Here is a 25,688-nt window from a genome sequence, read left to right on the forward strand (position 1 = left end):
TTTCCTCCCAGAGTCCAAAGGTATGCGGGTTAGGTGGATTGGCCATGCTAAAATGCCCCTCAGTGTCAGGGGGTCTAGCTAAGGTAAATGCATGGGGTTATGGGGATAGGGCCTGGGTGGGGTTGTGGTCGGTGCTGTGTCAATGGGCTGAATGGCCTCCTTCTGCCTGTAGGATTCTATAATTTGCAAGAGGAAACATTTGAATATTTGTGTGAATGATCACCACATGTATGGGTCTTCCTTAAGAGGGTTCAGCATGAATTTATTATAAGTTGCACCAAGAATCCAATGCTTTTAAAAAAAAGTTGTCCATAGGTTTAATGCTTAGAATCCGAGTGGATGGTTTGCAACGACTCCCCCCTTGGCTACAAGCTCTTTCGATATAGCCTTCATGTTGCTGATGACCTGCATGTTGGACTCAGATTTTAGTGCATTCAGATTGCTGGTTACACGAGCAAATGCCTGAAATAAAGACAGAAAATTAGTTAAAACACTGCGTGCATTTTCTAGACTGCATTCAAGTCAACCAGAATGTGCACAGTGAATTACTTTGATTGTGTAGCAATGTGGAATCCCTGGAGACAGTTTATAACTGTGACCATGTATCCATCAAGTAAGAAATGTGTTACTGGATTTTTTCATGAATGAAGGGATAAATTATAGTATGTTGTTAATCAAAGTTTTAATTGACATTAGCATAAACAAAGGAACAATAATTGGAATGTACTTGTTATAATATTGCTTAATAGAATACATTAAAATCTACTTTCTGATAGTCTTTCCAGAATTATTTTTTATTAATTTTCAGGATATGGGCAACGCTGGTTAAGCTAACATTTATTGCTCATCTCTAATTGCCTCTGAGAAGGTGGTGGTGAGCTGCCTTCTTGAATCGCTGCAGTCCATGTGGTGTAGGTATACACAGTAAGAAGTTTAACAATACCAGGTTAAAGTCCAACAGGTTTATTTGGTAGCAAAAGCCACACAAGCTTTTGCTACCAAATAAACCTGTTGGACTTTAACCTGGTGTTGTTAAACTTCTTACTGTTGTTTACCCCAGTCCAACGCCGGCATCTCCACATCGTGTAGGTATACCCACAGTGCTGGTAGGGAGGGAGTTCCAGAATTTTGACCCAGCAACAGTAAAGCAACAGCTAAGTCAAGATGGTGAGTGATATAGAAGGGAACATCTTAATACAACCTTATCCTTAAATGTTGACATAGTGGAGTTGGGTGTCTCACCTTCTTCGAGGATGATAGGGTTAGCCCTCTGAGATGTCAGAGTGGTGAACCTGCTCGTAACGATTCTCCAGCATCCTCTGCTGCTGGGCTAATTCACATTCTGCACTACTAGTTACGTTTGACCGATATTTCACTCTATACGATCTTGGGGAAATGTACATCTAGATGACACACTTATATCGACATCTATCAGGCTAAAATAAATGTAAATTTTTAACTTTTCCCATTTCTCTCTCGCTCTTGGTTGTCAGAGTATGAGGGTTAAAACTTTGAATTCTTTCGTTCTCAAAAACTGTGTTAGGTATCTTTAATTCTCAAGAACCTTGAGACAGCTGGAGTGAAAACATAGATTATGCACTCAAATGTCTGGAAAAAGGCTCAAATCCACATCCCAAGTCAAAAGTAAAAGTGCTGTTACTGAGCAAAGACTGACACCTATAGGTGGCTATGTGTACAAAATGGGGCACTTACAACAACCATGAGGAGGGTTGCAGAAACCCGTCAGCATAGTAGGAGTTCAATGCAATTGTTACTTTCAGTACCAATGGAATAGCAATCTTAAAAGTTCATTTTTTAAAGCATGGATTAGGAGATTTTGGATTCCTATTTTAGGTCCTGGACAGGCCATTAAATCTCTTTCCAATATTTCAGTCAATTCTTGCATTATAATGTTCCTGACATTGGCCTGGTCACCCACCACTTGCCAGGATATTTGCCTGGAGACTCTTCTGCTCCACGTCCTGTCCCAGACCACCATCATCATTTGGAGGGGGACCTCCCTCCTCTTACATACCCCTTCTACATTTGAGAATCTGGGGGTCCTAACAGTATCAGCCGTTCATGCCATTTTCAATGTTAACAACAGAATTTAAGTTGCCTGTACCTCTCCTCTAAATAGTCTAAACAAACCAATATTAGGCCCCACACATTCAGTAAACTGATAACGAGTAGCATGAGTAGCAATGGCAGTTCATCAATTTTAATGAAATATTGATCTCGCCCCTTGCCCACACGGGCAGGGACATGGAGCAATTACTCCACACACATGTGGACCAATAATGAGCTAGACAAACTTCTCAACCTTCATAGCAACAACCACTACTTAACACAAATAGCATCAAACATTTGATAAAATGGAGCTTCCCTCAGAAAAAAAAAGGTACAGGAATCACACCTCAAGGCACCAGGTTTCACAGAGAACTTTCTCGTGTTGAGCTGATGGGAGCCTTTTGTTGAGAGCGCGAGATGCCCTAGAATACAAGAGCAGAGTGAATATGCTTCATTATAAGTTACCAAAATTAAATTACATTTTGAGAGGATAACATTCCAGTTGAAGGTAGTGTATTGGCATGGATAGAGAATTGGCCAATGGACAGAAAACAGCAAATGGGGATAAGGGGTTCTTTTTCAGGTTGGTACCCTGTAACCAGTGGGGTTCCACAGGGACCAGTGCTGGGACCACAACTGTTTATAATATATATTAATGGCTTGGAGGAAGGAAGCAAATGTACTGTAGCCAAATTCGCACACGCCACAAAAATAGACAGAAAGGCAAGTTGCAAGAAGGATACAAACAGTTTACAAAGAGATACTGATAGGTTAAGTAAGTGAGTAAAAAGTTAGCAAATAGAGTATAATGTGGGAGAATGTAAAGTTGTTGATTTGGAAGGGAGAACAAAAGAACAGAGTATTATTTAAATGAGAAAAACTGCAGAAAGCTGCAACACAAAGGGACCTGGGGTACTTGTGCACGAAACACAGAAAGCTAGCACACAGGTGCAGCAGGAAATCAGGAAGGCTAATGGAATGTTGGCCCTTATTTCAAGGGGGGTGGAATATAAAAGTAGGGAGGTCTTGCTGCAAGTCTTGGGGTGGACCTTGAACTCAGAGCTTCTGGTTCAGAAGCATGGATCCTATCTACTACATCATAAGACCTCTTTATTACGGTGTGTATGCTGTATAATTTTATTTAGCTCTAAAGTATATTACGTCCATCATCAAAATCATGTTCATTGTACACTTGCTAATCTCTCTCTTCTTAGGTAGCCTCTCATGATCAAGGATATATTGAGGTTCTGATACCTTTTTTATCCATTCTTGAGATGTGGGCATCGCTGGCTGGGCCAACATTTATTGCCCATCCCTGAGAACATTTAAGAGTCAACCACATTGCTTTTGGATCTGGAATCACATAGGCTAGACCAGGTAAGGATGACAAATTTTCTTCACTAAAGGAAATTAGTGAACCAGATGGGTTCACAATATATCATAACATAGCACAGACTCTCCACAGATTATAATACATTGTACCATATGCTCTATAATACATTTTATAATGTATACTGCTAACAAACTGAACAATGTGTTATTGAGTGTAGCAGGGGATACAGAAACCCTGCTTTCTGGGGCTATTAAAACAAAGTAGATTAGTTTAAAATAGGGACCACAGTGTGCCTTATACACATCAAAGATATTACAATGTGCCTCACTTATATACTATACAAAGGTATTGTCTGTATAAGCATATATATAAAATCGTTTTTGAAATACGCATTATAGATTTAAACTGCATTTTTGGAATTTCTTGTGAGCTTTGGCCACCAAGCGATTTACCCTTGGCATAATGGGAAATGAGTTTAATTAGACAGACCGCATTCTTTTGGAACAATGAAGCACAAAGCATTTACCCTATTATCAGGGGCAGGCCAGGCAGCTACAAGCTCCCAGGGCTTTTTGAAATAATTGGAAAGATTCAGCTTCTAGCTGCAATGAATGGACTTATTCAGCCTCCACTGGTAAGGGGACAGGAAACAGACAAGAAAGGTGACTCCCTTCTCATTCCCAGGACTGCAGGTGTTAGGAGTGATCCTTGAACCTACTGAATTTGCATAGGTAAAGGTCACTAGACAACGGGGGAAGAATCTCTGGGTTCGGTTGACCAATGAATTCCTAATTCTACTAGAGGATAGAATGCTCTTGGGCAAAGTAAATGAAATGTATTAATGTAATTGGACCATCCAGCTTGGAAGACAGGTTGGGTGGGAGGATCAAATCTTCAGAAATGTATATCTGTTGTGCTCATGTGATGTAACGTCAGAGAGAGGTTAGAATCCTCTGACCATCTCTCTCCAAATATTTTTTGGTCAAATAAAGAACATCTTTAACTGCATACTGTCTTTTGCAAGTCTTTGTGTTAGCTGGGTTCGGCTAAATACAAGACTCCCCAGTGGGACATACCGAGAAAATCTCCTTACATTGAGTATTATCATTTTGTTATCGAAAAAGAGCACATGTACCCAGACATCAAATTAAGCATCAGAAGATATTCTTTGACTCTTCCAAAAGGGTGTGAAATTCTATTTCGGTCTATTTTCAAAACAAGCAATGGCAGGGCTTGAGTTTCAGGTTCAGAGTTGAGGAGGGGGAACGGAGTTTGGGGGCTGAGCCTGGGATTAGGGTAGATGGGGAAGTGCAGTGGCAGTGATGTTGTTTGTGGGGTAGGGGGTGGGGGAAGATGGAGGGGATAGGGTGTGGGGGGAGAGTGACAGGGATTAGTCCCTTTAATGCAAAGCTGGGAGCAGTATTGTTACTCCTCCCAGCTCCACATTCAGCTAAGTTAATTACCTCCTTAGTCATGCCTTAAAGTGATTCCAATGCCTCAATGCCTGTGCACAGTAGACATTAGGTGCCGCTGTCTCAGGACAAACCAACATTGGAAAGAGAGCCTCAAAAAGTTGTTACATATTTTATTTGCATTTGTGAAGGGCCTGACTCTTGTTTCAGGCATGGATAAAGGGCACATATTTTGTTACCCTAACCAACATGGCAGGCAGCAAAATTATCACCACAAATCTGCACACATTTTCTGCTTGGTAGTCCAAGTAGCAGCCAAAAAACTGAGACTGCGAAGACTAACTTTGAGACTGCCATTTCTAACTAGCATCCCATATCTGCCAGTGAAACCAGCAGATCTGCAGAATGTCATGGTATAGTTTTTACAGCCTTCCAAGTCACTAAAAGTTTTGACTGAAGATTTTCTGGCCCAAGGACTTAGAATATATGAGTTCTGTACCACGCAGAATAAAATAATGGGTGAGAGTCCAAAAGACATGCTGGTTAGGTACATTGGCCATGCTAAATTCTCCCTCGGTGTACCCAAACAGGCACAGGAGTGTGGCGACTAGGGGATTCTCACAGTAACTTCATTGCAGTGTTAATGTAAGTCTACTTGTGACACTAATAAATACATTTTCCGACCTCGCTCACCCTGAAACCGGAAAATCCCACTCAAGGTCAACGGACCTTTCAATGTTCCGCCCCTTGCCCGCTCTGATTCCCGTGGCAGGTAGGACAGTAAAATTCACCCTAATACATCTCATATCAAAGAGACAGAACTTATGATGAGTGACACGGGCCCTTTTTGGAATGCGGTGACAAACAGTGGTCTGGTGAGGTGTACAGTGAAGCAGCAAATTGTACTTCAGGAGTTTACCTGGAGATGATCACTGTCATAGCATAAATATCGATGGCTGCATCAGCAACTCTCTTCAATAAAAACTGCTGATCTGAAAAACAACAAGAAGTTAGTGCAGACTCTTGTTTGTAGAGACCGACAGCAAGATGTCCCTACCACAGCTCTTGACATCATACAGTTCCCAAGGCGTGGCAGCCTGGCCCCTGAAGTTCAAGCAACTCCGTCTTTCGTGCACTTATATTGGCTTTGGAGGCTGGCTTGTCCTGTTTGAATTTTGGGGACTCGGAGATTGGCAAAGGGCTACTTTCAGTGCAATTGTGTCAGTGATGAGTATATCAGGACCTTAAATTGGAACAGCTCAGCTTGAGGGGTATGCAAATTAACGTGAATTTAACTTCATAGGAGGAACCAGAGACTCCAGGCCGTGCAGGCCACAAGGGCAAAAGGCTTGGACATCCATGAGCTGCAGGAATGTTCCTTACAGTTAAGAGAGAATTCAAAGGCAAATAGAAATGCTGCAGGTTAGAATAACATCCGAGGTGGAGGACAGGCCAGCACAGTATTTCTGATTGCATGTCTTATAGGACTGCTGAAAATCAGAAACACAGCTAAATAATCATTATGGAATACATACTATGAAGTCCACTCTCTTAAAAATCCCTAGGTCTGCAAGGGGACTGTAACAAGATATCGTTGTACCACAGCATAGATATAAAGTGTGAGTATACCTTTACAATTCCATATACAGTAAATTGAGACTTTAATAGTTCAGGAGGATGTGAAGAGCTGAAGTTGCCTTAGACAGAGCAAAGAAAATGACATATAATTAAACAAAAGAAGGATTATTCAACTTGATTTTCCACATTGTCCTGTTTTGATCTTGAGGTAAGGAAGAGGGCAGCAGTTTAGGAATGCCCCCTCCCCCATACCATCAATTCCTACAGTGCAATCTCTAATCGTGTGTCCATTTAGATGGTGGTTTATTAGCACTCACCCAACTTTGATTCCTGATTTTTCAATGTCGGCCTTGAATACATAAAAGGCATGGGGTTGGGAGTTTGTCAAATATAAATAGCCTTTTAAAAAAGAACAGAGGTGGACGGATTGTTGCTGCTGTGCCATGCACAGCTGGAGTCGGACTTCCGTCTCCTGATACAGATGCGAATTGGGTGTGAAGTGTTAAACTTAGTTTTTTTTTTACTGGCAACACAATTTTCCTTCACCATGTCACAATTTTCATGTGTCTTTTAGGCGGTTTAGAAAGGCCTTAGGTGAAACTCACATGCACACCTCGCCCAAAGCTGGTGTCCCCATTGTAAGAAGCGCAGTAAAATTGTACATCCTTCCACACATAACTGCTATGTGATGGTGAGTGTTTTGGAAGCCCTAAAAAAATTGAAAGTTTGTGAACACAGGGGAAAGCCTGCTGAGAAGTTGGGACCATTCTGAAAGGTAGATGCCAAATGTTCTGACACCTTCAAATGTCATGGTCAGCTGCTGTGCTATAATGCAAACGTGTTTGTTATGGAGCAATTCATTGTAGGGATCGGTCCTGCAAAGGGAAGTTGACACTTACATTGACCAGCATTGTATAATTGTTGTGATGCCTTAGAGTACTTTTCTGATTGTCAAAAGTGACATGGTGCATTAAAAAGTGAAGGAAGAAGAAATGTCCTGTCAGCCTCTGCTGTCATGTTTAACAGCTACAGATGTTAAAAAAACAGCTTTTGAAAGTTAAACACAATCTCTGCGCCTGCTTCCCTCCATTGATTAAAAGAGGCACTCTTGTTTTGAAATGGAAATTGGACACCATTCTGTTCTGTCAGCTTTTGCCATGACAGCTGTAGCCATTATGAATGCTTGGCTGGGTTTCAAAAATTATGATAGTTTCATTTCTGCAGATGTCCATTGATTCAAGAGCAAATGAAACTGTTAAGAGACTGTTATGACAGATTATGCCAATGATGTGGTTTCTTATTTGTTTAAAAGCCTATTGGCATGCAAATATTACATTTTGTTGCACTAGAGCAGCCACCACCTCCCTCTAAAAGGCATAATATACTGAAATAGAAACAGAAACAGCAATCCAGCCTGCATCTGTGGAGAGATATAAAGTTGGCTGATCCTTCATGGGACACAGTGAGAGCTGGGCAGGAGCTATAAAGGCTGCAGGATTTCCACTGCCAAGGGGAACCCTGCTGCTATCAACCAGAAAAATCAGACAGTGCAGCTTCAATAATGAATAAGTCGCAATGCATTAACACTTCTGTAAACTGCTTTCTACAATGACGAAACCCATGATGCATCTCTCACAGATGGACACCTTGGCCAGAATTTTCCAACCGTCTACGCCAGCAGGATTTTCCCATCCCGTTGCAGTGAACGGAGATTTGGCTTGTCGCCAAATTCTCCATCTTGGCTTCAGCGGGAGCATGGCGTGTGCGGGTGCTAAGATTGTGCCCCTTGCATTCAATCAGATGCCCCCTTACATGATACTTATTTTTGCATTACGTAAGCAGCAACATACATACTTATTATTTCCTTTCTGTATTTCAATAGCAGATCTTCGATGGATGCTCCAAAGTGCTCAACAGCTTTCGCCACCTGTCAAACATAAAGATTTTCGTTAGCTTGAAATTTGTTTAAATGGAGGGGTTTAAAAAGGCAGGAGAATTTAGTACTGGGAAACACAGCATTCCCACCTAACAGAGCCAGAATTAGCATCACAAACTCCAGGTTAGGTTAAAGATAGCTTGCACTTGTTACAGAAGCAGAATTCCATTGCTTGAAGTCACCAAATGCTTGCATTACATGCTTTTTATTACTTTTTATGACTTGAAATGCACAGGCCAAAATTCTCCGATCTCTTTCATCCCACCATCGCTGCCACGAGAATGGAAAATTTGACACTCAGCCAAAACTTCATTCACTGCAGCAGGACCGGAGGATCCCAGCTACGGGCGAGGTCGGAGAATTAGTGCCACCAACTCAGACTTTCAATCTGCACTCACTTGGTGGGAACATGTTAAGCATCTGTATCAAATCCTTGCCTGTGTTATTTTAAAGCAGACATTGATTTGCGTATGGGCGGGATTTTCCAGCCCATCCCATCGGCAAGATCTTCCAGTCCCACCAAGGGTGATCCCCAGTAGCGGATTCCCTGACAGTGGAGCGGGTGAACCGTGCAAAATGCCATAGACATCAGCGGTACTGGAAATCCCACCAGCTGCCAATGGTGGATTGCCTCTGCAGCAGGAGAACATGCTGGGGGGGGGGGGGGGGGGGGGGGGGGCGGTGTGAGGATGGGGGGATGGGGTGTGAGTGAAAAAGTTGCGCCAATAAATGAGAGGAAAAATCTGACAGCAGTCGTTAAACACCATCGCTGCTATCCAACTGCCTTTCTTTTATCCTCCATATCTGTCGCAAGTTGTTCAAACAGAACCAAGGGCAGCACGGTGGCACAGTGGTTAGCACTGCTGCCTCACAGGGACCCGGGTTCGATTCCCGGCTCGGGTGGCTGTCTGTGTGCAGTTTGCACATTCTCTCCATGTCTGCGTGGGTTTCCTCCGGGTGCTCCAGTTTCCTCCCATAGTCCAAAAGACGTGCGGGTTAGGTGCATTGGCCATGCTAAATTTATTCCATATAAGGCAAGTGACTGTTTTTGAATAAATTAAACTTAGTGATATTTTTCGCAAACAAAACTAAAAATGAAGGTCTGGAGTACAGTGACCGAAAGATGCAATCAGGGGTCTTTGATCATCAGATCAGCCAGGATGTCTGTCTTCTGTGGAATTTTAACATAGAAAATAGAAGGGTTACTTTTCAAAATGAAGGGAGCCTGTGCCATTAAAATTCATTCTGGTTCCAACATCTTTGTGTCTCATCTGAGACCAAGCAGAATTCTGTTCACTGTACAGTGGATATATTTCAGTGGGGTGTTAACAGGTGAGAGAGTCTTCATGTGCAATCGATGAGCTGAGCAATTTGAAAAGGAATTCTGTTCTTTCCCCCAGGAAACTGGAGTGCCAGTTTGTGTCAGCTTTTAGAATCACAATCCTGCTAAGGACTAAATTGAATTGAATTGAATTGGATTGAGTTGCCAGGGGTAGTATAATAGAGGCGGGTACAATTTTGTCTTTTAAAAAGCGTTTGGACAATTACATGGGTAAGATGGGTAAAGACGGATATGGGCCAAACACGGGCAATTGGGACTAGCTTAATGGTTTTTTAAAAAGGGGCAGCATGGACAAGTTGGGCTGAATGACCTGTTTCCATGCTGTGAACCTCTATGACTCTATGAATTATTATTGTCACATGTATTGGTATACAGTGAAAAGTATTGTTTCTTGCGAGCTATACAGACAAAACATACTGTTCATAGACTACATATGGGGAGAAGGAAAGGATAGGGTGCAGAATATAGTGTTGCAGCTACCAATAGGTTGAAGACCTTAATATGTAACAACACCATTCAAACGTCTGATGGCAACAGGGTAGAAGCTGTATCTACAGTAGATGTATCAGCAACAGCAATGAACTGCATTTATATAGCACATTTAGAAATCATGAAATCAAGAATTAATGTACTAAAACATTGCAAGGAACATCACAGGGGTGCTATTAGGTGCAGACAGATTTGGACAGGCTGAGTGAGTGGGCGAGGATCTGGCAGATGGAGTATAACGTTAACAAATGCGAGGTTATTCACTTTGGAAGAAATAATAGCAAATTGGATTATTATCGAAATGGAAAGAAATTACAACATGCTGCTGTGCAGAGGGACCTGGGGGTCCTTGTGCATGAGACGCAAAAACCCAGTCTGCAGGTGGAACAGGTGATCAAGAAGGCAAATGGGATGTTGGTCTATATCGCAAGGGGGATAGAATATAAAAGCAGAGATGTCTTGCTGCATCTGTACAGGGCATTGGTGAGGCCGCAGCTGGAATACTGTGTGCAGTACTGGTCCCCTTATTTGCGGAAGGATATATTGGCCTTGGAGGGAGTGCAGAGAATGTTCACCAGGTTGATACCAGAGATGAGGGGTGTTATGAGGAGAGACTGAGCAGATTGGGTTTGTATTCGTTGGAATTTAGAAGGCTGAGGGGGGATCTTGTAGAGACCTATAAGATAATGAAGGGGCTGGATAGGGTAGAGATGGAGAGATTATTTCCACTTAGAAAGGAAACTAGAACTAGAGGGCACAGCCTCAAAATAAAGGGGGGTCAGTTTAGGACAGAGTTGAGGAGGAACTTTGTCTCTCAGAGGGTGGTTAATCTCTGGAATTCTCTGCCCACTGAAGTGGTGGAGGCTACCTCGTTGAATATGTTTAAATCACGGATAGATAGATTCCTGATTGGTAAGGGAATTAGGGGTTATAGGGATCAGGCGGGTAAGTGGAACTGATCCACTTCAGATCAGCCATGATCTTATTGAATGGCGGGGCAGGCTCGAGGGGCTAGATGGCCTACTCCTGCTCCTATTTCTTATGTTCTTATGTTCTTATTAAACAGAAGTGGAACCAGGATAATAATAAGATGTCAGGACAGGTGACATCATCAAAAGAGGTAGGTTTTAATGAGTGTCTTAAAGATGGAGAAAGAGGTAGAAAAGTGGGAAGGTTTTTGTATATTAACAGTGGGAAAATTTTAAAAACAGGAATACTAACTTTATAGAATTCCCAAATTTGAAACCAAAATCAAAACATTCCACTCTTCCACTTTGCATGGTACACTAAATAAAGTCTCACAACACCAGGTTAAAGTCCAACAGGTTTATTTGGTATCATGCGCTTTCGGAGCGCTGCTCCTTCATCAGGTGAGTGGAGTAGAGTCCACTCACCAGCGCTCTGAAAGCTCGTGATTCCAAATAAACCGTTGGACTTTAACCTGGTGTTGTGAGACTTCTCATTGTGCCCACCCCAGTCCAACGCCAGCATCTTCACATCATTCTAAATAAAGGTAAAAACAGACCAAGAAATTTCTCAAAGCTGGTCCCACTCAGCTTCTGCCACATTTCCTGATAAGTAATGGTGTTCAAGCAAGAGCAGCGGTAAACAATTTCTCAATAAGAGTGTTCACAGAATCAGTGTATCAGGGGGGCCTGTCTTACAACGAACTACCCCTGTGGTCACCCAAGGTAGAATTTCAGTGTATGCTGCTCCTGGAATTGATCTGCCCTCGGAAATACTCACAGTCCTGACAATCCCTTGAAGTCATATTATTCATTGTATAATTAAAAATCATTACCAAATCCCCACTCGCCGCCAGATCTGCATGTGCTGCATTCCTTAGTGATAAACCAGTGGGCATGCCCAGTTTTCTGTGGAATAGATGGAAGAGATTAAAACACTGTAATAAGCAAGAAAAAAAGATAACTCCTGCATGCTACACATGAGACACCGATCCACGTGTTTCCTCTTTTTACTCTATTGTTATGAACAAGAAAATTAACCCTTAATAATTATTGTGAAATACAGCAGACAAAATTGTTTTCAGAGTTGCATCTGGGACGTAACTCTTGGCAATTGGGAATTTCTGCTTCCTGTTGGCAAAACCATTCTGCTTCTTTTACACGGTGGTTGCAGCAATAAATGAGAGGAAAAATCCGACAGCAGTCATTAAACGCCACCGCTGATATCCAACTGCCTTTCTTTTATCCTCCATTTCTGTCACAAGTTGTTTAAACAGAACCAAGGATGGCACGGTGACACAGTGGTTAGCACTGCTGCCTCACAGTGCCAGGGATCCTGGTTCGATTCCCGGCTCAGGTCACTGTCTGTGCGGAGTCTGCACGTTCTCCCCGTGTCTGCGTGGGTTTCCTCCGGGTGCTCCGGTTTCCTCCCACAGTCCGAAAGACGTGCTGGTTAGGTGCATTGGCCATGCTAAATTCTCCCACAGTGTACCCCAACAGACACAGAAGTGTGGGGACTAGGGGATTTTCACAGTAACTTCATTGCAGTGTTAATGTAAGCCTACTTGTGACAGTAATAAATAAACTTAATAACTTTAAACTTAAAAAAAACAGTGGTTAGCACTGCTGCTTCACAGCGACAGGGACTAGGGTTCAATTCCAGCCTTGGATGACTGCCTGTGTGGAGTTTGCACATTCTCCCCATGTCTGCGCGGGTTTCCTCCGGGTGCTCCGGTTTTTCCCACAGTCCAAAGATGTGCAGGCTTAGTAGATTGGCCACACTGATTTCCCCTTAGTGTCCCAGGATGTGTGGGTTAGGGTGATTAGTAGGGCAAATACCTGGGGATTACTGGGTAGGACCTGGGTAGGATGTTCTGTCAGAGAGTCAGTGCAGACTCGATCGACCAAATGGCCTCCTTCTGCACCATAGAGATTCGATGATTCTAAGTTTTTATCGGTGGCAACCCTTAATGGGGCTCAGATAATGGAGCTTAAAATGTTCAATTATTCTTAATGTGCCAAGACTTGATTAGGAACTGGATTTGTGAGATATTTTTTAAAAATTGCCACTGAGCTTCAGATTGATGGAAGATTTGATTATAAATCTTGAATTTCCTCATAGGCACACGCAGGAAGCCAAGAAACCTAATGGCATATATCTGCTACTTATATAGTTAGCATCAAGTTACTAAAACTGTGATTACATTGTAAATCAAACTGGCTCCTCCAATTGATAAACTGAAGCAACAACTTTAAAGTTTATTTATTAGTCACAAGTAAGGCTTACATTAACACTGCAATGAAGTTACTGGGCCAATGCACCTAACCAGCACATCTTTCAGAATGTGGGAAGAAACCCATGTAGACATGGGGAGAACGTGCAACTCCACACAGACAGTGACCCAAGCTGGGAATCGAACCCGGGTCCCTGGCACTGTGAGGTAGCAGTGCTAACCACTGTGCCACCGTGCCGCCCCATTAAGTATTATTATTATTAAGTAGATCAGGAAGATTTTCCAGAAATAGTCACATTGTAATAATGACTATTTGATCCTTTGCTGGTGGATCATTTAAAAAAGAAGTTAGTTGAAGAATCTGTCCTCACAAAATTAATTCATTAACAGGGATATCACACAAACAGCTCTACCATTGGTACAGCTATCCCACAAGCTGCAGGAGCACTATACAAAGTGGCCTTACTGCAAGAAAACACATAGCCAGGAAAGGCTGCCTCCTGGTGAATAAAATGAGTAACTGAATAGAGGTAGTCTGAAGGGCAGGCATTATGTTGAAGACAAGAACTGGCACTGAGACATGTGGTTGGTGTACCATGTCAGATGTGTAAATGATTATGTTTTACTTATCTTTTATCAGTAGGAGTAGAAAGTTAAACAAACACATACATGAACTCAACTCAATGAGAATTTGTTACTTTGTAAAATTACAGGAGTTGACACTGAGATCGACACAGGGAATGAAATAAATTGCTCTTTTTTCCCTTTAAACCAAATACAAGGTGAAGGGAGAATATCCACTTTGGAGTATGCACCAAAGTTCAGAATGTATTAATTAGGTGAAATGTGAATGGTGCGTAACATTTGTGCCACACAGGTTCCAGGCAGTAACCATCTCAACAGTAGAGAATCTAATAACTCCCACCAGCAAACAGTCAACACCAAGAAAAATTATATTTTCAGAACAATTAAATTCAAATACCAGCAAGGTCAATAATTTGACCTTGGATTTTTCAGTTAGGGATTTAAAGTCTTTGAATTATTGGGTTACTCAACAGAACTCACAATACCGCTTAGCTCTTTTGAAGATTTGCTCCATTAGTGTTCCAGGATCACTGAACGGATTCTTCATGATCATCTGCAGCCTCTTAAAGTAATCCCCAGTTTTCTGTTACACCGGCATTTGGAAACATTTAGAAAAATCAGTAAGCACATTTCATTCAGAATTCACTGATACTACTCATCAATCTACTGCACACGCTGCCTGCTTACTCTTTCCATAAGAATGCAATTTGAAATAGGGTAGCTTGAAATTTGTTGCATTGTTTAAATGTAAAGATTAACTTTTCCATCTTCTTGTGATCCGCTGTGTTGGGTTTGCACATTCCTTGGCTGATAATATGAGTAATAAATAAGCTAGTCGCCAGACTAGTTAGCATTGCTGCCTCACAGCGCTAGGGATCCAGGTTCAATTCTGGGCCCGGGTCACTCTCTGTGTGGAGTTTGCACATTCTTCCCATATCTGCGTGGGTTTTCTCTCGGTGCTCTGGTTTTCTCCCACAGTCCAAAGATGTGCAGGTTAGGTTAATTGGCCATACTAAATTGACACTTAGTGTCAGGGGGATTAGCAGGGTGAATATGTGGGGTTACGGGAATAGGGCCTGGGTGGGATTGTGGTCGGTGCAGACTCGAAGGGCCGAATGGTCTCCTTCTACATATAGGGATTCCATGATTCTAATACAGTTTGCTTTGGAAAAGGCTGTTGAAGAATGTGAAGACGTTTCAGCGGTGGCGTCTTATTCTCCAATTCTCGCTCACCAGGAAGTGCAGCAAGATTTTAGTGTTTTCCCCAAGCTGCTTACCTGCCTTTTGGAAAAGACAGTGCATTTTAAATCAATGGCTTGTTATATGATGAATCACTGGCAGAAATCAATTTTAACCATCAAGTGTATGGGACTGATCAGATATCAGTTTTCTTTCACCGACCCTGACTAGGAAGATATCCAGCCCATGAACAATAATATAGAAAAACTACATTGGAAGAATGTTCTTTGAATAGGCACAGAAAAGGACCATTAATTGCAACTTCCACAGAGAGGGGAACATAACAACATTGATCCAGTAATAAATACATGATGCACAGATGGCACGGTGGCACAGTGATTAACACTGCTGCCTCACAGCTCCAGGGGCCCAGGTTCAATTCCGGTCTCGGATGACTGTCCGTGTGGAGTTTGCTCATTCTCCCCGTGTCTGCGTGGGTTTCTTTCGGCTGCTCCGGTTTCCTCCCACAGCCCAAATATGTGTGGGTGAGGTTGATTGGCCATGCTAAATTGCCCCTTAGTGTCAGGGAGATTAGCAGGGTAAAAAGTCGGGTTATGGGGGTTGGGCCTGGGTGGGATTGTTGTCAGTGCAGGCTCGCTGGGCTGAATGGCCTCCTTCTGCACTGTAGGGATTCTATGATTCATTGGGAGAATCAAGTTTATACTTGTAGTGATCCATTATATGACCGGTTCCTGATTTTAGTTTTGCCAACAGATGTAAGAAAAGGGCATGTGTTTTGGAAAGAAATTCAAGGCAAATATAAGTCAAGCTGCTCTTGCACATTATGCAGTGGCTTGATACAGAGTAACAATGAGAAAAATTCATTCAGAAGGGGAAGTGCACAAGAGATCGACATGTACTATACTATATTGGATGGATCGGAGAACTAAAGTGCATTCTACATTATTTTGTATGGATAGGTAGTTATATTCCTTGTCAGTTAGCAGTCACAACTTACTTGAAAACCAGTTAGTGCAATAAACAGTCGGAGAATGTCATTTGTACCCTCAAAAATACGGAAGATGCGCAGATCTCTCATTACTCTCTCTATACCTGTTTCCTATTGGGTGGCAAAGAAGTTAAAATATGTATGTAACATAAACAGACAGCCTGGTTACAGAGCATACACATGCAGACTACTTATATCTATAGATTCTCTTAGATATTTTTAATCTAATTTTGTGTCCTACAGAAAGCCAAAAACAAGTAATTCTGCAAATATTGTCATTGTTACTTATCATATGCCCCCTACCATAGCTTCATAAAACTTCTACAGTTCCTTCACAAAAATAGGAAATTCATGCATCTTACAGTATCGTTTAACATTCTATTCAGCATATACACATAGATCATACAGTATCCACAACCATTATATTCACCTACAGTACCTGCATATATCCCATGCCTCCTAGGATCTGGATACATTCATCAGTCACATACCAGGCAGCTTCCTGCAGAGAAAATGAGAAGAATGGACTTGATCTCAGGACAGAAGATTTTTCGCTAATTATTTCTTTTCAATATTTAATTTAACTCATCACATATTTCATTCAAAATGATCATTCCTTTCTGTGATATATGCCAGCACTTCTTTCAATAATCTCATCAGGGTTTGCACTCTGCTAGTGGAAGGCCATTAGAAATGAGCCAGAGAAATAGCACAGTGGGTCTCAAATGAGATATGCAAGCTGATCACGTGCTGCTAAACTCAAACACCATAGTTAATCTCCCCGACCAAAGTCTAATATCCTTTGCTGGTGATGCCTACAATCCATGAAAGAGTAAAATCAAGCTCTTATTTGAAATTTCTCATGATAAAGCTTGCCATTTTTTTTATTCATTCAGAGTATGTGTCTGTCACTGGCAATGCCAGTACTTATTGCCCATCCTTAGTTGCCCTTGAGAAAATGGTGAGCCATCATCTTGAATATTGCAGTCCATGTGTTGCAGGTACGTGGGCGGTACGGTGGCACAGTGGTTAGCACTGCTGCCTCACAGCGCCAGGGACCCGGGTTCGAGACCCGGGTGCAAACCCTAGCTCGGGTCACTGTCTGTTTGGGGTTTGCACTTTCTCCTCATGTCTGAATGGGTTTCCTCTGGGTGCTCCAGTTTCCTCCCACAGTCCAAAGATGTGCAGATTAGGTGGATTGGCCATGCTAAATTGCCCCTAAATTGTCAGGGGCACTAGCTAGGGTAAATGCATGGGGTTATAGGGATAGGGCCTGGGTGGGATTGTGGTCGGTGCCGACTCTATGGGCCAAATGGCCTCCTTCTGTACTGTAGGATTCTATGATTCTAACCCACAGTGCTGTTAGGAAACAATTGCAAGATTTTGATCCAGCGACAGTGCCAAGTCAGGATAATGTGTGACTTAGAGGGGAACTTGCAGATGGTAGTGTTCCCATTCATCTGCTGCCCTTGTCCTTCCAGATGGTAGAGGGTTTGGACGGTGCTGTTGAAGGAGCCTTGGTGAGTTATTGCAAGTGCATTTGGCATATGGTACACATTGGGTGAAGGAAATGAATGTTTAAAGAGGTGGATGGGGTGCCAATCAAGTGAGTATGTATTGAATGGAGTGCAGCTTCTGAACTGCTATTGGAACTGCACTCATCCAGGCAAGTGGAGAGTATTCCATTCCATTCCTGACTTGCCCTTTTTAGATAGTGGCTGCACTGCAGAGTCAAAAGGTGAGTTAGTTGCCATAGAATACTTGTTGCTGTATCACCTATGTGGGTCAACCAGTTAAGTTTATGATCAAGGATGACCTCCCAGGATGTCAATATTGAGGGGTTCAGTGATGGCAATGCCATTGAATATCAAGTGAAGATGGTTAGATTCTCTCTTGTTGGAGATTGTCATTGCCTGGCATTTGTGTACACAAAGGTTGCTTCTACTTAGCCCAAGTTCTGAATGCTGACCCGATCTTATTGCTTGAGTCTCTGACGAGCTGAAAATGGAGCTGAACACCGCAATCATCAGGCGACATTGCCACTCTGATCATATGATAGAGGGATGGCCATCAATGAAGCAGCTGGAGATGGTTGGGCCTGGGACAGTGCTCTGAGGGATGCCTGCAGAGATGTCCTAGGATGAGATGATTGACCTCCTGTAACCATAACTATCTTCCTTTGCACTAGGAATGCCTCCAGGCAGTGGAAAGTTATCCGCCAATTCTTGTTGACTCCAGTTTTGCAAGGGCTGCTTGATGCCACACTCAGTCAAAGAGTGCCTTAATATCCAGGGCAGTCACTCTCACCTCACCTCCGGAATTCAGCTCTTTTGTCCATGTTTGGACCAAGGCTGTTATGAAGTTTGGAGGGGAGTAGTTGTTGAGGCTGTTCACTTTTGGTGCAGAGGTTATTGATGAGTAAGTGCCACTTGATGACATTGTCATTGACAGCTTTCGACACTTGGCTGACAATTGAGAGTAGACTGATGGAGTGGTAATTGGCCAGATTCCAATTTGTTCTGTACCATATGGACAGCAACATACCCGGGCAATTTTCTACATTGTCGGGTAGATGCCACTGTCATAACTGTACAGGAAATAGCTAGCCTTGCAATGTGGTTAGTTCTGGAGCACAAGTCTTGAGTACTATCAGCAAATCATCTTTCTCATTTAGATTTTGTTCTTCCCTTCGTTTTCTCAGGTGAAATTTCGCTACAACACATTAAGAGGTTGCATTGCAGCCCTGTTCTTTAACTGACACAGTAAGAAGTCTCACAACACCAGGTTAAAGTCCAACAGGTTTATTTGGTAGCAAATACCATAAGCTTTCGGAGCACAGCTCCTTCGTCAGATGGAGTGGATATCTGTTCTCAAACAGTGCACAGACACAGAAATCAAATTACAGAATACTGATTAGAATGCAAATCTCTACAGCCAGCCAGGTCTTAAATGTACAGACAATGTGGGTGGAGGGTGCATTCAACACAGGTTAAAGAGATGTGTATTGTCTCCAGACAGAACAGCTTGTGGAATTCTGCAAGTCCAGGAGGCAAGCTGTGGGGGACTGACTACCAGGAGTCACTTTAGTCAACTCATCTGTTCCTTTGAGGAAATTTCTGATTCCTGGTCAACACCCTTCCCCAGGGATGGAGCTGAGTACAGAAACTCACTGTGTGGCAAATTGCAAACACAAACCATTATCCTATCATCACTGTGTGCTCTGGTAAGGCTGCTTTTATCAAATGGGGAGGCAATGGCCTAGTGGTATTATCGCTAGACTATCAATCCAGAAACTCAGCTAATGTTCTGGGGACATGAGTTCGAAACCTGCCGCTACAGATGACAGAATTTGAATTCAATTTTTTAAAAATCTGGAATTAAGTATCTACTGATGACCATGAAACCATTGTTGATTGTTGGAAAAACCCATCTGGTTCAGTAATGTCCTTGAGGGAAGGAAATCTGCCATCTTTACCTGGTCTGGGCTATAGGTGACTCCAGAGCCACAGCAATGTGGTTGACTCTCAACTGCTCTCTGAATAAGGGCAACCATGAAGGGCAATAAATGCTGACCAGCCAGCGATGTCCATGTCCCATGAATGAATTTTAAAAAGATTCATTTTGTTATATTCTAGAATGTAGCTTCAGGCTGGATCAAGCAAATAAGGAAGTTTTGTTATGAAGCAATATGGTATTAGTTTGTAACAAGATCCGATCAAAACAGTATTTCTTTATGCCAATACTCACTGAAGCAAAGACTTTGCTGATTGCAGCTTCAATCTGGAATTCACTCGCGCCTGAATCCATATTACCACTGACTATATAAGCCATTGACTGTAGAAATACACATGAGCTTCAGTAAGGAAAGCATTATGTCATTAACTACATCGCAGTTACTTATGAAAGCTTATACTGGAATGATGCATTTAGTGTAGACTCTTTACTCTTGTCAAGCCCACAAAATATGTAAACTTTTATAAAATCAAGTTAGTTCAATGGGATGGATCTCGTCTCGAATACTGTATGTATGGAGAAAAGAATACAAGGGCCAAATTGGTAACTGATGCAATAAAGTCATGCCGCCCGACACACAAGATTGCTAAAAATCTTTCATTGTTTCCCAATAGTGCAGAAGGAGGCCAGTGCTAACCCCTGCGGCAACATGCATCTTTTATGGCATTTGTGGCAAGGTATTAGAATGATCACAATTGTAAATTGCAACTTCTCTACTGTGATAAAGAACATGCTATTCTTGATTGAAATGCACATTTTAAATTTATTTTAATTGAAAAGTGCTTACGGAGTGTACCATACTTTGATAACATAATTGACTGCTGAAGCATAATAACAAAAAGTGGCAACTTCTAAAATGATCAAGGGGTTGATAGATAATCACTTGATCTGGAGAGGGAAGCAGATGGAGCAAGTTTCACAGACAGCCATGACGTTCTTCACATTACTCCCAACATGTAATTTTCTTTGTTCTATGTCACATAGTTGTTCAAACAGAGGGTAAATAAATCACAGGCTAGATAAGATGCATCTGCGACTTTTGCAGAAATTATGGAGATTAGAGGGGAGGTTTTGCCAATCAAACTTACAAGCTTGTTTTGAAGGTGTGATATCAGGACTTTGTTAGGGATATGATAAGGGACAAGATGAACTTGGATTTCCGGAAGCATTTCAAAGGATAAGACCACAAGACATAGGAGTAGAAGCAGGCCATTTAGTCCATTGAGTTTACTTTGCCATATAATGACCGATCTGATATGATAATCCTCAACTCCACTTTCCCACCTTATCACCATAGCCCTTGATTCCCTTACTGATTAAAAATCTGTCTATCTCAGCCTTGAACATACTTAGCTACCCAGTCTCTACAGCCCTCTGTGGTAAAGAATTCCCTACCTTCAATACAGAGTCTCAGGAAAGACTGACACTGAGATAAAGGTGGGATTTAATGTCCCACAATCAAAGGCACACAAAGTGCCTGATCAAGGAACTGAGCATTGGAAAGCCAGGTGCCTGCTGAGAGCTATCATCTTGCCTTTGACTCCCCTGACTAGCATCTCTCACCCACCCTGCACCCCCCAAATCACCTCACCTTCCCTCCCCTCCTTTGATCTGGGGTCCCTTGTTGATCCTGGGCCTTTGATGGATGCATTACCGACAGCTGCCACCACTTTCGGTGGTGCTCATAGAATCCCTACAGTGCAGAAAAAGGCCATTCAGCCTATCGAGTCTGCACCGACTCTCCGACAGAGCATCTTACCCAGGCCTTATCCCCTTAACTCCACATATTAATTCCCCTAACCCCTGCATCCTAGGACACAAAGGGGTAATTTAGCATCGCTAATCACCCCAACCTGCATATCTCTGTGGGAGGAAACCAGAGCACCCGGAGGAAACCCACACAGACATGGGGAGAATGTGCAAACTCCACGCAAACCATCACCTAAGGCCAGAATTGAACCCAGATCCCTGGCGCTGGGAGGCAGCAGTGCTAACCACTGTGCCACCATGCCGGCTCATGTTGATGGACAAGGAGAGTTGCAGACTTCCCAGAAGGAAAAAACAGTTCGGACCAGTATTCTTACTGATTTTTCCTTCTGGGCTCTGATTAGCCAACAATCTGAAATGTTAACTCTGTTCGTCTCGCCACAGATGCTCAGTTTTGTTTTCCCCAACATTTTCAGTTTTTATTTCAGATTTCTAACATCCACAATATTCTGCTTTTTGATATACTTCGCTGGTTTGCTGATAAAAGGCAGAGAGCAGTGGGTACAGGGATAGTATCAGCCTGGGAGAATGTTAGTAATGGTTCCCCAGGGATCTCAGTTGTTTAATATTCTCATACATATTCTGGAGCTCGGAGTCACATATCCAATAGCTAAATGTACAAGTGATATAAAGCTAATAAAAGTAGCAGACTCGACAGCTGAACAGGATGAGCTAGAGGAGGATTTGAATGTACTTGGGGATTGAATAAACACATGGAAGATCAAAGTCAGCGGGGAGAAAATCACAAGGACAAAAAATCCAGGAAGGAACTATTTCTTAAACAGAAAGAAAATAACATTGGTAGTAAATCAAAGAGGGTGGGGGATCTAATTGACAACAATTGAAGCTATTGTAACATTGCTTGGTGGCAGTGAGTAAAGTGAGTTGATGTTGGTATGTTTTAGAACATTAATATTGAGCCACAATACTGAAGTAACCGTAACAATTGAGGAATCATTGGAACTCAAGCACCCTAGGAGTATTGTATACAGATCTGGTCAGCACAGTACAAAAAGGATATTGCAGCTATCGAAGAGGGCAGTCAGAATGATTGAGAGAATGTGGGGATTGGGTTATAGAACATAGAACATAGAACAGTACAGCACAGAACAGGCCCTTCGGCCCACGATGTTGTGCCGAGCTTTATCTGAAACCAAGATCAAGCTATCCCACTCCCTATCATCCTGGTGTGCTCCATGTGCCTATCCAATAACCGCTTAAATGTTTCTAAAGTGTCTGACTCCACTATCACTGCAGGCAGTCCATTCCACACCCCAACCACTCTCTGCGTAAAGAACCTACCTCTGATGTCCGTCCTGTATCTCCCACCACGAACCCTATAGTTATGCCCCCTTGTAATAGCTCCATCCACCCGAGGAAATAGTCTTTGAACGTTCACTCTATCTATCCCCTTCATCATTTTATACACCTCTATCAAGTCTCCCCTCAGCCTCCTCCGCTCCAGAGAGAATAGCCCTAGCTCCCTCAACCTTTCCTCATATGACCTACCCTCCAAACCAGGCAGCATCCTGGTAAATCTCCTCTGCACTCCTTCCAGCGCTTCCACATCCTTCCTATAGTGAGGTGACCAGAACTGCACACAATATTCCAAATGTGGTCTCACCAAGGTCCTGTACAGTTGCAGCATAACCCCACGGCTCTTAAACTCCAACCCCCTGTTAATAAAAGCTAACACACTACAGGCCTTCTTCACAGCTCTATCCACTTGAGTGGCAACCTTTAGAGATCTGTGGATATGGACCCCAAGATCTCTCTGTTCCTCCACAGTCTTCAGAACCCTACCTTTGACCCTGTAATCCACATTTAAATTTGTCCTACCAAAATGAATCACCTCACATTTATCAGGGTTAAACTCCATTTGCCATTTTTCAGCCCAGCTTTGCATCCTATCTATGTCTCTTTGCAGCCTACAACAGCCCTCCACCTCATCCACTACTCCACCAATCTTAGTGTCATCAGCAAATTTACTGATCCACCCTTCAGCCCCCTCCTCTAAGTCATTAATAAAAATCACAAAGAGCAGAGGACCAAGCACTGATCCCTGCGGCACACCGCTAGCAACCTGCCTCCAATCCGAAAATTTTCCATCGACCACCACCCTCTGTCTTCGATCAGACAGCCAGTTGCCTATCCAATCTGCCAACTTTCCCTCTATCCCACACCTCCTCACTTTCATCATAAGCCGACCATGGGGGACCTTATCAAACGCCTTACTAAAATCCATGTATATGACATCAACTGCCCTACCTTCATCAACACACTTAGTTACCTCCTCAAAAAATTCTATCAAATTTGTGAGGCACGACTTGCCCTTCACGAATCCGTGCTGACTATCTCGGATTAATCCGCATCTTTCTAAATGGTCGTAAATCCCATCCCTAAGGACCCTTTCCATCAATTTACCAACCACCGAAGTAAGACTAACCGGTCTATAATTACCAGGGTCATTTCTATTCCCTTTCTTAAACAGAGGAACAACATTCGCCATTCTCCAGTCCTCTGGCACCATCCCCGTGGACAGCGAGGACCCAAAGATCAACGCCAAAGGCTCTGCAATCTCATCCCTTGCCTCCCAAAGAATCCTAGGATACATTTCATCAGGCCCAGGGGACTTATCGACCTTCAGTTTATTCAAAACTGCCAAGACATCCTCCCTCCGAACATCTATTTCCTCCAGCCTATTAGCCTGTAACACCTTCTCTTCCTCAAAAACATGGCCCCTCTCCTTGGTGAACACTGAAGAAAAGTATTCATTCATCACCTCGCCTATCTCTACTGACTCCATACACAAGTTCCCACTACTGTCCTTGACCGGCCCTAACCTCACCCTGGTCATTCTTTTATTCCTCACATAAGAGTAAAAAGCCTTGGGGTTTTCCTTGATCCGACCCGCCAAGGACTTCTCATGTCCCCTCCTAGCTCTCCTAAGCCCCTTTTTCAGCTCATTCCTTGCTAACTTGTAACCCTTAATCGAGCCATCTGAACCTTGTTTCCTCATCCCTACATAAGCTTCCCTCTTCCTTTTCACAAGACATTCCACCTCTTTTGTGAACCATGGTTCCCTCACTCGGCCATTTCCTCCCTGCCTGACAGGAACATACCTATCAAGGACATCCAGTATTTGTTCCTTGAAAAAATTCCACTTTTCATTAGTTCCTTTCTCTGACAGTTTCTGTTCCCAACTTATGCCCCCTAATTCTTGCCTAATCGCATCATAATTACCCCTCCCCCAATTGTAAACCTTGCCCTGCCGTACGGCCCTATCCCTCTCCATTGCAATAACAAAAGACACCGAATTGTGGTCACTATCTCCAAATTGCTCTCCCACAACCAAATCTAACACTTGGCCCGGTTCATTTCCCAGTACCAAATCCAATGTGGCCTCACCTCTAGTCGGCCCATCCACATATTGTGTCAGGAAACCCTCCCGCACACACTGCACAAAAACTGCCCCATCCAAACTATTTGACCTACAAAGGTTCCAATCAATATTTGGAAAGTTAAAGTCCCCCATGACAACTACCCTGTGACCCCCACACATATCCATAATCTGCTTAGCAATTTCTTCCTCCACATCTCTATTACTATTTGGGGGCCTATAGTAAACTCCTAGCAACGTGACCGCTCCTTTCCTATTTCTAACTTCAGCCCATATTACCTCAGTGTGCAGATCCCCCACGAAGTGCCTTTCCGCAGCCGTTAAACTATCCTTGATTAACAATGCCACTCCTCCACCTCTTTTACCAGCTTCCCTACACTTACTGAAACATCTATACCCCGGAACGTCCAACAACCATTCCTGTCCTTGTTCTACCCACGTCTCCGTAATGGCCACAACATCGTAGTCCCAAGTACCAATCCACGCCCCAAGTTCATCTACCTTGTTCCGGATGCTCCTTGCATTGAAGTAGACACACTTCAACCCACCTTCCTGTCTACCAGTACCCACCCTTGACCCTGATACCTTCCCCAATGCCTCACCACCCTCACTGACTTCTGGACTACAACTCCCTTTCCCACTCCCCTGACAAATTAGTTTAAACCCCCCTGAAGAGCCGTAACAAATTTCCCTCCGAGGATATTATATGCCAAGATTGTGTAAATAGAGCATGATTTCACTGAAAAAAAGACAGAAGCGATGTGATTGCTCTTCTACGGATTCCAAGAGCTCTAGATAATGTAGACTATGACGTGCTGTTTCACCTTTTTCAGATAATAGACGCAGGGGTACAACTGCACTTGAATGAGCAAAATT

The 25,688-nt window shown here is 42.9% G+C and overlaps 1 protein-coding gene across 1 annotated transcript in view; it reads right to left on the reverse strand.

Moving 5' to 3' along the window:
* Nucleotides 1–324: 324 nt before the first annotated feature.
* Nucleotides 325–25,688, reverse strand: part of LOC144485993 (very long-chain specific acyl-CoA dehydrogenase, mitochondrial-like) — an 83,744-nt gene continuing 58,380 nt past the window's right edge. Inside the window, exons 9-17 of the mRNA XM_078204102.1 lie at nt 19,880–19,966; nt 16,572–16,634; nt 16,142–16,243; nt 14,430–14,527; nt 11,962–12,034; nt 8,248–8,320; nt 5,735–5,807; nt 2,417–2,492; nt 325–462 (exon numbers count right to left, since the gene is read on the reverse strand). Of these exons, the coding sequence (XP_078060228.1) occupies nt 325–462; nt 2,417–2,492; nt 5,735–5,807; nt 8,248–8,320; nt 11,962–12,034; nt 14,430–14,527; nt 16,142–16,243; nt 16,572–16,634; nt 19,880–19,966 (783 nt within the window). The remainder of the gene's footprint in view (nt 463–2,416; nt 2,493–5,734; nt 5,808–8,247; nt 8,321–11,961; nt 12,035–14,429; nt 14,528–16,141; nt 16,244–16,571; nt 16,635–19,879; nt 19,967–25,688) is intronic.

The sequence above is a fragment of the Mustelus asterias genome, chromosome 3 (assembly GCF_964213995.1).
Source record: "Mustelus asterias chromosome 3, sMusAst1.hap1.1, whole genome shotgun sequence".
Lineage (NCBI taxonomy): Eukaryota > Metazoa > Chordata > Chondrichthyes > Carcharhiniformes > Triakidae > Mustelus > Mustelus asterias.